The sequence below is a fragment of the Squalius cephalus genome (assembly GCF_949319135.1).
Source record: "Squalius cephalus genome assembly, chromosome: 7".
NCBI classification, from domain to species: domain Eukaryota; kingdom Metazoa; phylum Chordata; class Actinopteri; order Cypriniformes; family Leuciscidae; genus Squalius; species Squalius cephalus.
Window position 1 is genome coordinate 22478722 of NC_137128.1, and position 17832 is coordinate 22496553.

A 17832-nucleotide genomic window follows, 5' to 3' on the forward strand; every position below is an offset into this window, starting at 1 on the left:
GCCAGATGAAGTCAGATGAAAACTATAAATCATTCACCTAAGAAAGAGTTCATTTTGATTTCATGTCGACTTAAACTATCGGTCAAATCACAAGGTAAGGTTACTTCGTCATTACCATTGTCTATCAGAAAACACTTATCTATAAGTAAAACAGCAAACATGTCATTCAACATTCTCCTGAGGAGTAAAACGTGCAGATAAGCCAGATAAGACTAGCTTTATTGTCATAATTTTATGTTAAGAATGTCCTAAAGGGCCATAAAGTTGTGTGCCTCATGCCATCCAAAGATAAGATCTTTGAGGAAGCAATGTTTGGATCTTTGGTGGAATGGTACATTTTTTTCATTTTACTTTTTGCAAGATAGAGGCATTCAGGATTCAAACTTTCAACTGTGTATTTGTAAGCTGTGTACTTAGACGCTGATGCTAGAAACTAGAGAACAAGCTCCGCTGTGACTTGCCCTCTAAATGAGGTGGATTTAGTGGAGAAGGATAAACTCTGAGTCAGTCAGGAGCTATTAATCCAGCCTGGGCAAAGTCCTGTTCATCCGTCTGATCCTAGGTCAGACCTGAGCCGTCTATCCATTAGGAAGGTCTACAATGTAAATAGAGCAGCTGATCCTCTCCGGGCCGCTCTCATATTCCCTTAAGGGGTGCCTACAATTACCCAGACCATTTGCATGTGGCTTAAGAAGACCCATTTGATGTTATGGCCACATCAATACATTTCTCCTTCAATGGTAAGCAAGCACAAATTGGCAGACCAAAGGCCTGACTTTGCACAAAAAAAAAAAGCGTTCTAGTTTTAATTAGGTGGCAATATTGCGTATGCATTAATTAAACTGAAAGAAACAGAGCTGTGTCGATAGGGTGTCTATATTATACATTTAGTATAGTAGTTCCTGCTCCTGTGATTGTAGGACTGAAGAAGTGTTCCATCCCTACCTGAACGAAGCTGTTTAATTCGCCCGTTGCTGTTGATGTCTACAGGTAGGAAGTCCTTGAACCAAGTGATCTCCGGGTCAGGGTTCCCACTGGCGGCACAGAGCATCGTGGTTGTTCTTGTTCGCTCCACCACTTTTAGCTGAGGGCCCATGTCTATGGTAGGAAAGCCATGAGGAATCTGGTTTTCTGCAGCAAGAAAAAGAAAAACAGGTCAAGTCAGGAGTAAAAAATCTAATGATTTACCAAAATAAGGATAATGATCTCAAAGATCTCTGATTGCTATAAATCAAGGGTTAGAGATGTGAGCCAGGCGTAATTGTCCTGCTAAAGCAAATCCAGGACTAGTCTCATTAGTGCACTGAATCAATTCACTTCCCAGAAAAAAGCCTTCCTTTGCATTAATAAGATCAAAGCATGGCGAGACTAATCCACAGGACGTTTGTGTACCGTTATTCTAACATGTAACACCATATGGACTCCAAGCTTTATGTTTTAAGCTGCAAGCTTATGTTTTAATCTAAATCTTTACAAGAGTTTGAGAAGAGGCAGAGTAAAAACAATGAGAAAAGAAAATGCAAATTCAGCTACAAATAAATCCAAACATTAAAAAGGATCAATAAAGTAGGTAAACTACTAGCAAGCCAGCACTTTATTGATATTCCTAATACTTTCTAGTTTTACTTTTCTACAATTTTTAAATCCAGCATGAAGACCTGAAGATGATATTCTTTATCTTCATTATTCGTCATCTGAGGTTATGAGTTATTTATTTTTAAACAAACTAATAATGAAAGTTTTTTTTTGTTTTGTTTTTTATCATTACTGTTATTCAAATTTCAAATTGACCATAACTAATTATTAGTATTATTATTGCTGTCATCATTTATTATCTTTTTCTAACAACTTCAGACTTCTGCTGTTAAATGTGCTTTATAGATAAAATTACTTTTATAGGTTACTTTAGGACAAGATCAAAGTTTGAAAATTTCCCCATTGACTTCCATTTTTATAATGTTCACAATTCAAAATGTAAACAACAGCAATTACATCATCAAAACACTTGCATTCTCAATTGTCACTGGTCTTCTTTCTAGCATTCATTTGAATAATGGATTGTGATTGCTCTCTTCGTTCTTATAACATTTCAGCTCTTATAACCATCTTCAGCCGCCTCTACACTGCAAAAATGGTGACGTGTTGATACTGACGTGTTGATACTGACGAAGTTGATATGTGCCACAAAAAGAAAAACAAAACAAGTGACAACTGCAACATGCACCTGATGCGGCATTTAATTTAAGCAAAACCAGTCTAAAACTGCTTACCTAAAATTTAAACCTAACACATTTCATTTGCTGTCTTGCAAACACTGCTGTTTTCTTCTGGAAATGCAAATCTAGTTGGCAAATAATGCTTTGTCCTTCAATGGTTTGGAAAACACCCTTTCCACTCTGATACAGACCGAGACGCCTTTCACTATTTCTACACAAGGGAGTAACAGAGCAGATATCTCTAAGTATCAAACATTTGCATAATTAACACAAATCATATGAATAATATGAAAATGAACACTAATTATATCAGAAACCAGATAAGCAAGTGGGCAAGGCTGTAAACATTCGGCTTCCAAGCACATGAAAACATAAGCAATGCTATGGCTGTGGCACGGTTTAAAATTACTTTTTTTTTTCTCTCTCTCTCTCTCTTCTCAAACATTCACACAAATGTTTGGATGAAAGCCCATCATGCATAATATTCACACTTGCAATAGCAACAACATTACTGCAACACCACACTCTCTTTGATGCCAGGGTAAGCCAAAAGGCAAGGCTGAATTATTCAGTTTGAGACAATCCTCTGCATGTGACAAACATTGTAAGGCATGGGAGCACAATCCTGTTCCTGGAGATCTACCTTCCTGAAAAGTTCAGCTCCAACCCTGATCAAACACAACAGAACCAGCTAATTAAGATCTCCAGGAGCACTTGATAATTACAGACAGGTTTGTTGGATCAGAACTGGCAGGTACTGTAGATCTCCATGAACTGGATTGGGCAGCACTGCTCTAAGGTCTACAGAGCACCAAAGTCAACTGCGATTGATCTTTTCTTCTTATTCCAGTTAGTTCAACATTAAATCATTGAGCATCAAGCAATGCTTCTCAAGGAAGCTGAATTGAAAAGCTCTCACACAAGACTATGACTTTAGGACAAAGTAAATCAGACGCATATCCACAGTGAGCAAACCTCAAAAGGGTTATTTCACGAATCACTAATCCCCTTATGAAAACATCGAAAAAGGGAATCATTTAGAAAGCGGAAAATGTTGCGTGGAATCCCAACTGGAGGGAACTTTTCAGTACAAGGTAACTTGGAATATGAGGCTGTTCAAGTTATGCCTCATTAAGAAGCAAAAACTTTTTTATTTTTTTTTCCAAGTCTGACCTTCAGAAACTGTTATATATCGAAGTGTACAATTTTGCCTTGGCGTGCTTGAGAGAGGTCAACTACCTGTACGAGTGTGGGCTGTATCACTATGCCAGTCCTTTTCTCTGAGCGGCTTCTGAATAAACAATTGAATACATTTTCTTGAGAAGGAAAACACAAATAGTACCTACAAAGAGTCATATAGTCAGCATGCAAACAAGGTAACAGAGCACACAAGAACTTCTAAGAGAAAACCAACTGGGCTGTTTCCTCAGTGGAGAGTGAAGATGTGCTTTTCAGGTTCCCCTATCAGGTGTGCAAAAATAAATACATAAATAAATAGAAAAATACATCTCAACAATCTCTCCTGGTGTTTCAGGTGACAAAGTGAAGAAAGAAAGTGTTTGAGAGCAAAATAAGTGACATACTTGCGCTATATGTTCACATATACTCGTTAAAAGTGCACTCAGTAATTTTAATTTTTTTTGTGAAAGTCGTCTTAGAATTATACTGACACCTAGTGGTGTGGATGAAGAATCATGCATTATATTGCACTGCAGAAATGAGCTTTCAGTCATGATTCAATTATTTCATGTTCGAAAGAGTCCGATAACAGGAAGGTTACTGAGATAAATGAGTATTCAGATGGTTCATGTGACCACAACATTGCAACCACTATATGGTGGCCCGTGCCTTGTAAAAGAAAACAGCTTTTTTTAGGCTACCAATGCGTCTGGAGACTTCATCTTACATACATTGTACTACTTTTTAACTACTCATCACAACCCATAACTTTTTAATGAGGAAAAATTGCTGACTGCACCTTTTAAATAGACTTCTTAATATTTTGCTTCTTAGTAAAGTTTATAATGATGACACATACATCCTTACAAGTATAGTGAGTTTGAAAAAAAAGTAAATGGTATGTGAAGCTAAAAACAATGGAGAAAAATATGGATTTATTCCACAAAAGAAAACACAGAAGAAAAAAAAAACAGATGGTTACCCTTTTGCATTTCCTAAATAAAAGCTCCATTCTCCGTCCTTGAAAGCACTTTTATCATTTACAACTCTTTACTATGCATGATGATTTAAAAAAACAGAAGAAGCTCAGAAATGTGCTTTTAATACAAGTCTTGTGTGCTTGTATTGAGTCGAGCAAGGACTCCATTACTGAGATGAATAGGTAAGAGGGAAAAAAGTCTGCAAAATGTCCCGCTCTGTCCCGAGTCTGTGCCGCATCATAGACGTGGGCGCCACAGCAGATGGCGGTTTGAATTTAAAAAGCCTGCCAACGCTAGTTTCATTGTTTCCCCGAAGCAGTTATGACAAGGTGCTTGGCTCCGATGGGGTGATACATTTGGTGGGTAATTGGGATGCCATCTTGTAAAGAGCAGAGGGAAACTTGAGAGTGGATGGAATGAGGAGGAAGTAGGAGGAACAGCTCTGAAGAAATGTTCCAGCAAATAGTCAATAGAGAGAAAGTGAACTTTAATGACAGTGATGTCATGTGCTGAGATTCTCTGCTTGTGTTGCAGAGTTTTATTTCACCTTTGTCTGAGAGGTTACGCAACTGACTGAGGTCATGGTATACGAGAAGCAAAATTCCTGACAATTACAGACAAAGAGTACAGGCTCAAGTTTTTATGCAACGTCAACACCTTATTTGTATCACGTTACTTTAAAAATGCAGTTAAGCCTACTGGCATTTCAAAGATAGTAGTTTGACTATGATTTACAGATTCATGACTACCAAAACCACATCTAACCTTCCAGCATCATGTCCTACTTATACACTGGGTGCGGCTCTATTGTTCTTTGTTCATGAAGGGGTTATTCACATTAGATTTCTATTTAATGTAAAAACTACGTTTTTCCAATGCATTTAACCCTATGTAGCACACAAACACAAAAAACTACTGTAGAGTTAAGAAGAAAAAAAAAATAATGATCAGTTTCCACAAAAATATAATATACAAAAATATTTTTAACTGTTGTCAACATTGATAATAAGAAGAAATGTTTCAAGCACCAAATCAGCACCAAATCCAAATATATTCAAACAGAAAAGTTATTTTAAACTGTAGTAATATTTCACATTATAACTGTTTTTACTATATTCTTGATCAAATAAATGCAGCTTTGGTGAACATAAGTCAAAAATCTTATTGACTAAACTTTTGAACGATAGTGTAGAGGTGAATGACTATGCTGAAGGCATATTATGAAATTATGAAATTCTTTCTGCAGTGTATCAAAGCAATTACTAGGTCTTATTCAATCACTTAAGTTTCTAAGTTTAAATATGTTTTCTAAGTTTAAAGTATGTTGTTTCCTATTGTTTGCTCTTTACAGTATACACAACTTCACAAAACCATTGTGACAAGCATTTTTTTATTTGAGGTTAGAGTTGAACAATATACTGTAACAGTACTATACTTTTAATTTTGTTTTGTTTATGGTGCTCCCCTATTTTTACATTTAGATGACCTTTTTCATCATGTCACACTCATTTAATTTGTATAAACATTAACAATTTAATAACACAGTTATTAGCAAATCCCAAAATTAATATCCATCTTTCACACTATACATTATAATGTAGTGATGCCTAAGTTCGATTGTAACATTTAAAATATTTTTAAATGTAGACAAAACTGTATATAACTTTATTATTACTTGGTTCTCTGCCATAACATACAAATAATCACTGACGCACATAAACTGATGTAGGTCCTTCCAACTCTTTTAAAGCTAATAGTTAATTCCTTGTGACGACCTCCATAAACAAGTGCCATTGTAACAATAGTACCTGTGATAGTACCCAATCAAATCTCCTTCCTGAATGGGAAATCTACTGTTGCCATCCACAAACCCAGAGCGGGTATTTAATGAGACCTTACCAGAGCGATAAGACCGTGCAGGCCCTTGCAGATGGCAATCTATTGTATTTTCTCCTCGGTTGTGGAACCAGGCCAGAAGTAGCCAAGCTTTATCGATGCATGTGACCACAAAAAGGGAGCTAACAGAGTAGCACACCACAAACCCATCTGTAATCAGTTTTGTGGAAAGAAAAGGAACATTGTTTTTTGAGAAGCAGTAAATTACGCTCACTGAGACTTATATTCAATGCTGTGAGCGATCAGATAACAGAAGAACAGATCGAGGCTTGAAAGTCTGATATTTACAAAACTTGAGTGCTGAAGAAAACCAACGAATGAAACTGTTGGCAAACAATGGGAGAGAACTAACTCTGTATCATTACGAAAACAAAGCAGTGATGCTGCCAAGAGAAATAACAATGGCTTTTCAGGTGGTCGGGAGTAAGTAGGACAAAATGTCCTGAAGGCAGAGAAATGGAACGGTGAACTCATCTAATGTGAATAACAAGCGCTGCCGTAAACATGGTTTAGATATGCATAGGCTGCATGTCCTCAATGCTGGGTCAGAGCAGAGAGGGACATAATACACATTACAGTCAATCCGACATGAGGAGTAGTGTAGGGGGGGTCACCGTGGGAGGATAAAGAGGGAAATGGAGGACAGTAGGGGTACATGCCAACCTCCTGCCAGCTCCAATTACCAGTGAGAATAGAGCATGGCATGTGGGGTGATGGGTCTAATCAGAACCCCGCTGAAGAGACAAGTCTCTGTCCTCAGACCCCACTGTGAAACAGCCCGAGTGCTCTCCACGTCCACGTCAGCCGGAGTTATTCTCACCCTGCACAAACACGTCGCCACAGAAGAGGATGCTCAAATAGTGATGAAGCACCGTGGGGCACTCACACCGAGAACAAGCCGTTCGTCAGAGACTGATCACGCATGTTTAGATCCAATCTCATGAGTCTGGTGTAATGTCCATGCTATATGCTAACTGTATGTGTTTAAAGGGACAGTTCACCCTAAATGCCACATCTTATGCCACATCTTAATAATATGATAGATTTAGGTGAGAAACAGAGTGAAATCAAGATACGATTTGAAGGACAATTAGTTTATAAACTGAATATTACCATTTCTCTCAGTTTCACACAGGCCATATGGAGAACTTGTGTTTGTTACACAAAGTAAATGTAGACTTCATTGGTACTTTGGCAACCTTTCTGAAGCACCAACTTTCTTCAAAATATTTTTTTGTGTGTGTGTTCCACAGAAGGAAGAATGGTATACACTTGTAAAAATTAACAAAAACAATTTTTTTTTATCTATGGTTCCACGAAGAATCTTAAACATCCATGGAACCTTTCCATTGCACAAAAGGTTCTTTATAGTGGAAAGAGGTTCTTCAGATTATTAAATATTTCTTTACATTATAAAAAAAAATTGTTCTTTGAAGAACTGTTCCATGAAAGTTTTTTTGGGGAACCCAAAATGGCATCGCTGTGAAAACCCACTTTTGGAACCAGTGTAAAAGAAAGACATTTTTGACTGAAATATTCATTTAAGCATGTGGAGGTCTCAACTGTCATAGAAGAACAAAGTTCCACAAACACATTTTGGACAGCAAATCCCTCACACTGAATTTCTCTCAAGTAAGGTAACTTCTAAACTAATAGCAGTTCTTGGGAAACAAATGTCCTTGTAATTTCCAGAAAGGTGTGTATGAGAGTGATGGATGACGACAATTAAAGGGGACATCTCTTTTGATGGAGGGAGCAGAAGGGTTTCTGTAGTGATATATGACAACAGAACACCATCCATTTTACAACATCTTTTAATTTCCAGAGATCATTTCAAGTCCAGGGTTGTCATCCTCTGGAGAAAACAGGTTTTTACATTATACAGCTTGCCAAAAAATCTGCTTCATTGGCTCAACACTGAATACATATATTCAACAAATTAGACAGATGTGTTGTCAGTTAAGAATGCAAGCACAATGCTTAGCAAATCAATCTAGAAATAGCTTACTTGTATTGTAGTTGTCTCTGCATATTAAACTGGAAAAAAAAAAGTACATTGAAAAAAAAAACAAAGTAAAGTAAAATGTACTTAATTTTTCTTTCGCAAGTTTTTGCATGCATATGGAATTAAGTAAACTCTACTTAACTAAGTTAAAAGTGCCCCTATTATGGATTTTTAAAACATCCTGCAAAGTTTTAAATCTGTATAAAAGTAAGAGTCGACTCTGAGTCGACTCAGAGTCATCGAAATGAATCGTTTTTCAAACGAGTCATAAGCCGTTTCGTTGTGACGTCAAGACGAAACATTAGCATATTGCCGCCCACTTATTGCACGCACAGACTCCTGGAAAAACTTGAACCCCCACAAACCGGCAGCTGATTCCAGTGGATACTGGATAGCATCATGTTGAGAAGAAGCTGTGCTCTACAATGTGAAGGTAAAGCCAGTTGTTTTTTCACTTCCCAGGAACGAGCATGTGAAGAATCAGTGGTTAAAATTCATCTTTACCATGATATCACAGCAGTATAATCCTAAACTTTTGCTTGGTTCCCTTTATTTTACTTGCGACTGCTTCTCAAATCTCAGAGTTCAGAGTAGGATTCACACACTGGTTGCTCTTGAAAGATGGTGTTCAAAATACTTAGTTTTGAGTTTTATATTGTGTAGGTCTCCTGCTAATTGGTTAACTCAGTTAGTTAACACAGTTAGTCGGTTAAGCTTTCCTGTAGCTCAAGCATTGGCGCTTGCAACGCCAAGGTCATGGGTTCTGATAAGAATCAAGAACTGATAAGAATGTAAATGTGTACCTTGAAATGCAATGCAAGTCGCTTTGGATAAAAGCGTCTGCCAAATGCATACATAAATTGTAAATGTAACTCACATTATTACTGTCTTACTAAAATTCTTCTGCTGATCAGTTGTGGGCCACTATTACCTAAAACTGTGTCTATTAATGCAGATTGTCTGTCGTTCTCACTACTTTGAGATTAAGCATGGAGCAAGATTTGTTTTACCAACGTTTATGTTACATCAGTCATTCACGCTAGAGCTCGGCTAATGTATGCACTGTTATTGATACAGTTTCCACATTCACCTGTTCACCGCAATAAATAAGAAACATACTAGGTAAATAAATAAGTACAACTAAAATAATCAGTTTGTTTGATGGACATGCACTTGTTAATGCTGATGGTGAGGAATTACAGTTGCAACATCTCATAATGTACCTCAAACTGAGTAGTGAATCACTGTGAAACGTCCTGCTCGAATTGTCCTTGTGATGGAGGTTCGGGTTAAATAACTAGTTCATCCAGTGTTTCATCATCGGACTCGCGCTCAAGATTGATATGGTACAATCGACGTCATTGTTCGTTACTGTGTTTAGTTTACGGTGTAGGAAGCCTCAGGACAAGCAGAGCTGACGTTATTATGGCAATGGACGGTTTTGTTTTCGACACCAATCACAACAGACTGAGCTGTCTGGCCAATCAGAGCAGCACGCGGAAAGGAGGGATTTAGAGAGATTGATTCATCTGACGAGTCATTTGAGAATCACTGAAAATGTGGTGATGTGCAAACGTGTATTATTTAAACAAAAAAAATTAAAGTTTTTTTTTTTTCTTTGATGCATGTAAACCTGTTTTACCCCATTATTAAACCCCAGTGCATGATGGGAACACCAGTATCAGAAAATCTGGATAGTTTTACTTTACATTTTGTAACGTTGATATTTATGCTTTAATTTCTACAAGCTTGAATTGAGTACTAATATAGAATTGACTTTGTTTTTGCCTGAACTAACTTTTTCATACAGAAATTACATTCGTTTTTTTTTTTTCTGTAGTATTTACTTCACCACAGAATAATTTGTATCAGTGTACTTCAACATAAAGAAATTACACATTTACCTTCAAATTAGATCATACTCTCAATGTAGCCTCTCAATACTTACGGATAACATACATTCTAGAGAATCAAAGCAATTACGAATGAGAGACGGCAGGCACTGTATCCGAACAAAACACCATTCATTCATGAAAGATGACATCAGTGTTAGGTGATATCAGTGACAGCCTAGATATCAGACAGCACAGAACGCTGTTTTGCCTGCAGGCTGATGTAGGAGATAAATTTTACATCCTATTATAGTTGCATTTTTGGAGACAAGACAGTGCTTTTAAGATGAAGCCAGAAAGGCAAAACATTAAGCTGTTTAGAAAAGAGCAAAAAGATAAAGTTACATATTTATCACATGTGAGATGAAAAAGTACACAAATGTACATTTATAAAGATTTCAATTTTAAACCAATGCTATGTATCTACGTATCGAAGAATTCTGGAAAAAAAAAGGTATCATGGTTTCCAAAAAAATTAAATATAAATAAGCGGCAAAATAATAACAAGAAATATTTCTTAAGTATCAAATCAGTACATTAGAATGATTTCTGAAGAATCATGTGATACTGAAGACTGGAGTAATGATGTTAAAAATTCAGCTTTGCGGCCACATTTTTTTATTTATTTTTTATATTACATTTTCAAATATATTTAACAGAAACAATAGTAAACAGCTATTGTAAAGTGTAATATTTCACAATATTACTGCTTACACTGTATTTTTGATAAAATAAATGCAGCCTTGGCAAGCATAAGAGACTTTCCAAAACATAAAAAAACAATCTTATCAACCGCAAACTTTTGAATGGTATTTCAATCATGACAACTCTCAAAATAGTTTGAGCTATTTAGCTAGTTTTAGTTATTTAGCATGACAATGATAATGTATTTGGTCTTGGTGGACTAGATCTGCTACACTGCTGCTGCTGCTGTTTATTGTTGCTGCTGCTGCATAAATAGACATTCATAAATCCCGTAGGAGATCTAGGCAGGTGGAGCTGGGGGAGGTGGAAGGTTTCAGAGGAACTCTGAAAACAAGCTGCAGGACTAGCCTACATCAAACACTGTACCAGATTATTTTGATATATTGCGCAAGCAATCTCATTGTCTATAGGATCAGTAGAGGCCAAACAGCTATCAGCCTGCACCCTCTAGAGTTTCATGACTGAACTAGATTTATAATGTACTGTAGGCTATATAATGCATCTAATTAAGAATACTTTACTTGAAAGAGCTCATCTCAAAGCATTATGGGACTGACTTATGCCGTCTACCTTGTGGAGCAGCTTTGGCTTTGGGAATGTGCTTATATGAATGTCTAGACAGGCAGTTGTTTTTAGAACAGAGTTTCAGTGTACAGCGATTTTGTAGTCGAGATGGATTTCAAGAAGTTCAGATCTCCTGGTTCATTTTAATTATGAACACTGCTAGGATCAAAATAAAATCAGAAAACAGACCAAGTAAAATCAATAGTTGCCCGGAACATTCTCACCTTTAAATGGTATAATTGGCTGTGCAGATCTGCAACTTCACAGACACATGTAGTAAATAACAAAGCAGCATGTGTAAAGGTGAACTGCACCCTAGGAGTGTCGGAGTCCCGTCTGCAATATTTCAGCAGTGTGCTGTTTATCTAAGTCAGTGGCGAGGAAAGAGGTATAATGCATGCCATGACCTTTGAAATAATACACTTTTTCTTGCTGGCCAGAATATTCAGGCTGACTTCCTTCCAACAGTCACTTAATCAATGTTGGCCAGGTGCGACGTTGGTCGCTCTCTCCCTCCTCTATCCACACGAGTCTGTCTTTCTGGTTTTTCCTCTCTCCGTCTCTCCCTCCTTCCTGTGTGTCCTCCAGTTTCTTGTGTCTCGTATGATCTACAGCTCTGCCACAGACACGTAGCTGTTATTTATGCTACAGCACACTGGTTTGTACATAACAGCAGCACATGTGTGACCCATTACCACAACCGAAGGGTGATCTGCTCACTCCACTCAAGCGCAACGGCCCGAGTCACCTTGAGCCATGACAGCCGTGAGGAAATCACACGATCTGCTATCTGTAATAGAGCACCTTATTTAGATGTAGAGAGCTCGAACGGAACCAAGATCCTGGTCAAGTAACAAGTGTTTTTGTGTTTAGCGTTTTATCAAAAAATATTTTATAAAATTAATTCATCAATATAATTGCAAATAAAGTAATAAAATAACAAACATATAATTATAATAAATACAAAATTATGGATAATAAACAAACTATAAACATTTAGAAAATATAGAAAATCTAAAATATCCTCTTTAAAAAATGAAAATACCTGATCCCCTATAACAAAGCAGCGCTGACACATTCAAACACCTGTTTAGCTGAACCACTTCCCAAAGAGTATGTTTTTTTTAGTATGGCTGAAAGTTGAAAGTTACTGAGAACAGTGTAACATGAAAATGAAGCCCCCTTGGCTCTGTTCATGTGACAGCCTTTACTTATTCATTCAGTTTGCTGACAGAACAACACAGATCAAACACACACACCTCTCTATTAGCGCATCTTCCCTTCAGGCTCTGACACTGAGCTAATCAAACTAAAGATAAAACTGACCGTATAGCTGCCACGCCTACCAAACTTTTGACAGACCAACAATCTCACGACCCGAAACGTTGCAGATAACCACAGAATTTGAACGTACATCGAAGCCTTTGAATGTCCCATACTGTTTGCATTTTTGTTTGTTTTCCAACCCCAGTTGCATCCTTGAATACATTTTGCTTAAGTAAAAGATTAAATTTGAATATGTTCATTTGCAAATGTTCCCAGATACCAGTAAAAGGAAACTGTAGATGGCGCAGGCTGATAGGTCCTTGACTCAATTTGGTTGCGATCGCATCGCCATACATACTGTAGCGCAGCTGATTGGTTGCTGATTTGTCTTCAGCGGCCAATGAGCTGCGGCTCAACGTACAAATACCGGCAGTGGCACTATCTTTTTGCAGAAAATGACATTTAGTGAATTTACCTAATAAAATAAAAAATAAAAAAATACAATTATTAGGCAGTAAATTGATTTAAATGGAAGTTTCTGCGACAGACACGCCGAAAGGGCCTGCAAACCCTAGCTGTGTTTGTTCACTATACAACACAGCCACTTATATTTTATTGCCTAATCAGAGAATTTCACATATTTTTACTCTCACTTTCACCTCACCTGTTCACCGGACTACATTATTCTACTTATTTTGCCTTTGAAACTGAAAGCCTATGATCATTTCACCCTGAAGCTACATTGACCAGGCTGTCGGACATACGAAGACTCAAAGTGTGAACTGCTCCAATTACGCGGCTTAGTGAGCATGGCTGTCAGAGCCACAGGGCTGCTTATTCACAATTACTAGAGCAACATCAGTCAGAGAATGGCCATTCAACAGCATTACAGAAAATCTCAACACTAGAGCTTTAAAGCCTGTAGCTGTGTCCGAAACTGCTCACTCATTCATTAATCCCTATATAGTGTATGCCATGTGAGTGCACTATATCACAAGGAGTGAATTCGGACGCTGACGTATGTGCTTTTATCTTGTTACTTACTTAATAAAATAATATTAATAACAATAATAATCATAATGACTTTATTTTGTAATTGTATAATTGGTTTATCATGCTTAATATGTGTATAATCAGTTAGAAACTCTCACGCTCACAGATGACGTGGTCGTTGAGTGCCCTCAGGCGACCGTTATGATTACATCTGAATGAATAAGCTACCTACAGATGATTAACTAATATTTTTAAATCATCCACCAAATTATAATTTCTTCCTTACAGTTTAATGAGTTAACAGAAATGCCACAAATTATTTGAACACCTGGACGTTAGTAAAACACATAAAATTGAGTTGAGCCAAAATAATATATTTTAATAATAAAAATAATATACCTATATAATTTACCTTATTAATATAATTTCATTAATTTTAATATGCGTCTATATAATATTGTCTATATATTTTAATGTTTTATTCAAGTAATGATTAATAAAAAAAGCTGCAAAGTAATCTGGTTCAAACTCGCTTGCTCCTGCACTTTCACGTGCACTCAGTCCTCTCCGCATAGGATTTTGGGAAATAGTTCTTCAGCAAGTGTACATCGAATGTACACTCGAATTCAGAGAGGATTGTGGGTATAAAGTAGTCAACGAATGTAGGGAATGATGTCGTTCACTCAGAATTCGGACACCACTACAAAATGGCCGACACCCGATATAGTGCACAGCTCCTGTCACACGTCTGAGTTCACTTCCTCCAAACTAAATTGGACTGGAAGAGCTCACTATATGGACAACGGTCTTAAACACTTCTGCTATAGTGAATCGCTAGTGACTCCAATGAGATCTGGCAGCTACAAACATGTTCTGTCAGGATTAATTACTGATGTTAGTCATAATTAGGGAAAACAGCCTTTAATGTGGATTGTGCATCAAGCCGCAGGTTAAAGCTGCAACTCAAACTAGTCTTTATTCAAAATCCAGTCATTTAAATTAAGCCGCAAAGCCCTCGATAATGCAGTAGGGATGCCGATACAGACTCCAGGTGAGTGAATCCACCCAGCCATATTGCACGAGTCCTTGGGAGAGGCCGCGCTCGACAGACGCAGTTTGTATCTGTCAAACGCTCATGATCTACAGCGCTGGGCTTCAAGCCAGCAGATGGTGGGAGAAATTAAACTTGTGACACGGACCGTTGACTGAAGCCAGGGAAGCAGTTGGAGACCACACCTGTAGAGCAGAGGGGGTCTGTGTGTGTTGCGTGAGAGCGCTTCCCTGGTGTGTGCATAAGCAAATGATGCCCTTCCAGGTAAACTAAAAAGTTTTCATTCAGGGAAAAGACCTGAACTGTCATTCAACTGTCAAACACACTGTGATGTGGGGCAGTCGATGTCAAATGGTGTCAGTAAAACGTGACGGTTCTGATCCAAAGTGGTCTTTGCCTGTACTTGACTAACTGGAAAAAAACATTTATATCTAGTATTGTGAGGCAATGGACCCAATCTTCACCAGAGCAGGCTTCTTAAAAATACAAATAAATAAATACCAGAAACAAGTGATTTTCATGACATTTGGTTCTTTTAAAAATTCTAGAATTTGCAAACATTGGAATAAAACCAGAGCCTCCTAAAACAATCAGCATGTATTTTGTTTTCTCTCTGCAGTGAATCAACTTTCAAGAGTGTGATTCATTGTTTCTCATGAATATTTTGCAGTGGAAAAACTCCTTTATACCCCTCCCACATATGCGCAACACATGACATGTTTCACAAACAGTGAACTGCTAAATGTATAAAGATTTAGGAGAGATAAAGACAGCAAAGCTGTTGGATGCAATACATGTGAACAAGTAATAACCTGTTTTTTTCCAAAGAATCGTATAATATAATCTGATTGGATAAGAACTAAACAGTTCTGTAGTCTGAAATCTGAGAGCAAACAGGCAGTTGAGGGTAGTGAATGCAATTTGAATTGTTTTCCAATAATTGTTCATTCGCTCTTCCTTGAAATTACAAAAAGAATTGTTAATGGAATCTGAATCAGCACTAGAATCACTACGATTCCCAAACATGTTTGGGAGAAGTTTTCTGCAAATTGCTAATTCAATATTAATTCGCTGGCAGTACGAGTAATGTTTACTAATTACACTGTTAAATATGAGAAAGACAAGAACTCCAGGAGTGCGTACCAGTAGAGCTCTTGAAAAGGATATCTAATGAGGAAACCGCATCTTCAATGTACAGAAATGTTCCACTGATCCATCATTTAAAAGAATTCTTGTGGGTTCAGAGGACGATGGGAGTCTTTCCAATTCCTCACTATGTGATACATGAAAGCATGCACGTCATCACGTCAGTCTGGCACAAGACAAGAGCACGAAATGAATAAGCCAAAAATGAGAGAGGAACTCTTTTTACCATTCGGAGGGATGGTAGGAAAAAGATCTTAGGCATATTCACCCAGAATTACACCTCCTGATTGCGATTTACCGGATGCTTGGAATGAAAATCATTCAACCGATCAACGCAAAAGGCACATGTAACAAACTGCTCTGCATTCAGTCTTCACTGCAGTCCATGAGTGTCAGTAATGTCAAATTCCTCTGCTATAGAGAAATGAGGAGCACAAATGGGGTGCAGCTAGACAAAGTCATTATGAATTCACACAGAGGCCCATGTTGGCATCCGCACAATGTGATTACAAGAGAGGCATGGCAAATTTTTATTCAACAGACAACAGCTGTGAGCAAATAACGCCCACAACCTTGGTGGAAGTGCAGCCTGGAAGTTGAAATGAAACCTGCTGGTATTCCACAGATTCGTCGTGTAGTCTACGGCGACGAGCGAGCCCTGAAGGCATGTTAGGATGCATCAGTGGCCCTCAGAGGAAAAGAACGTTCACGCTTCTAGAGCAAACAAACAAATCATAATCACAGAAGAAATCCTCTTGCAACTGCCATCTGTTTAAATTGGGATCAATTATGTTAAGTTCACAATAATTATTTAGCAATATGATTCAAGTGGCTAATTAGACAGGTAGACGCAGTGACACACATATTCCTAAGCTGTGTTTGACCATCTAAACTCAGGTGGGAGTGATTCATGTGGCTTAAACAAGTTCTAGCACATTAACAAAAGTCTGTAAAATAGGTCACTCAAACTCAAGAAGTTTAACTCTATTAAGCACATAATTGCTGGTTGTTTGAGCATTGAGCAAAAAGTTATTTTTCTGCCACCGTGCAACGTTCAACCAAACCAGACCAAACGAATCAAACCAAACCAAAGCCAAACCACAAAACAAACCACACAAAAAATAAAGCAAAGCAAAACACAAAATAACACAAAGCGAAGCAATGCACAAAACAAAACACTCCACTCCATTGCTTTAAGGTTGCTTTATGTTTAACTGCTTTTTACATGGCACTCTGAAATACCATACTAGTTGGTCAGTCATGCAATATGTGGTCAAATATTTTGTATAATGACTGTTGAACTCCACAACAACTGCTTTCCTACATAGATGTGCTCACTTATTTTCTCTCGTATCACTTTGTGTTTTCTTCTTTTTCTCTCAATTTTAACATTTAATGTCCTTTTTATTCTAATTAGATGCATAAAACAAAACCCCTTTAAATCGGGAGTCCTGACAATCCTGCCAGTGTTTATTTTTTGATAATGACTGGCTGACTGCATGTGAAATAGATTTTGGTTCTGACTTATTATCATATTCATATACCATGCTATTTACATGGGACATTTCCAAGAAAATTAGAATGGTATTTTTGCCTAATAAAAAAACCAAACACTCTACTTATTGTATTTACAGCAGTACAAGCACCACAGTTCTGCCCTGGTTAAACAGTGATAAAAATGAATGTGTTATATTTCAGCCTAATATAATTTCTATGAGCTTAAGATGAGTCGACTGCATTTCTGGCAGAGATTCCCAAGACCCTCCAAATGTACGCAGAGGACATCCTTTAGTAAGTCATTAGAGAACATCATTATCATTCAACTTCTCCTTTGTGCTGGTCTTTCAGCATTGCTGTAGGACACAAATGATGCATTGCTCGCTATGAACAATGAGCTATAAATAGAGTTCATTCTGTCCTGCAGGATCCTGTGGGCGTC

At 37.5% G+C, this 17832-nt stretch overlaps 1 protein-coding gene across 7 annotated transcripts in view; it reads right to left on the bottom strand.

The window, feature by feature from the left end:
• ptprfb (protein tyrosine phosphatase receptor type Fb) overlaps nucleotides 1-17832 on the bottom strand; it is a 191476-nt gene that overhangs the window by 78777 nt on the left and 94867 nt on the right. For all 7 annotated transcript variants that reach the window (XM_079875605.1, XM_079875604.1, XM_079875609.1 and 4 more), the window contains exon 5: nucleotides 946-1131. In XM_079875605.1, coding sequence (XP_079731731.1) covers nucleotides 946-1131 — 186 coding nt within the window. The remainder of the gene's footprint in view (nucleotides 1-945; nucleotides 1132-17832) is intronic.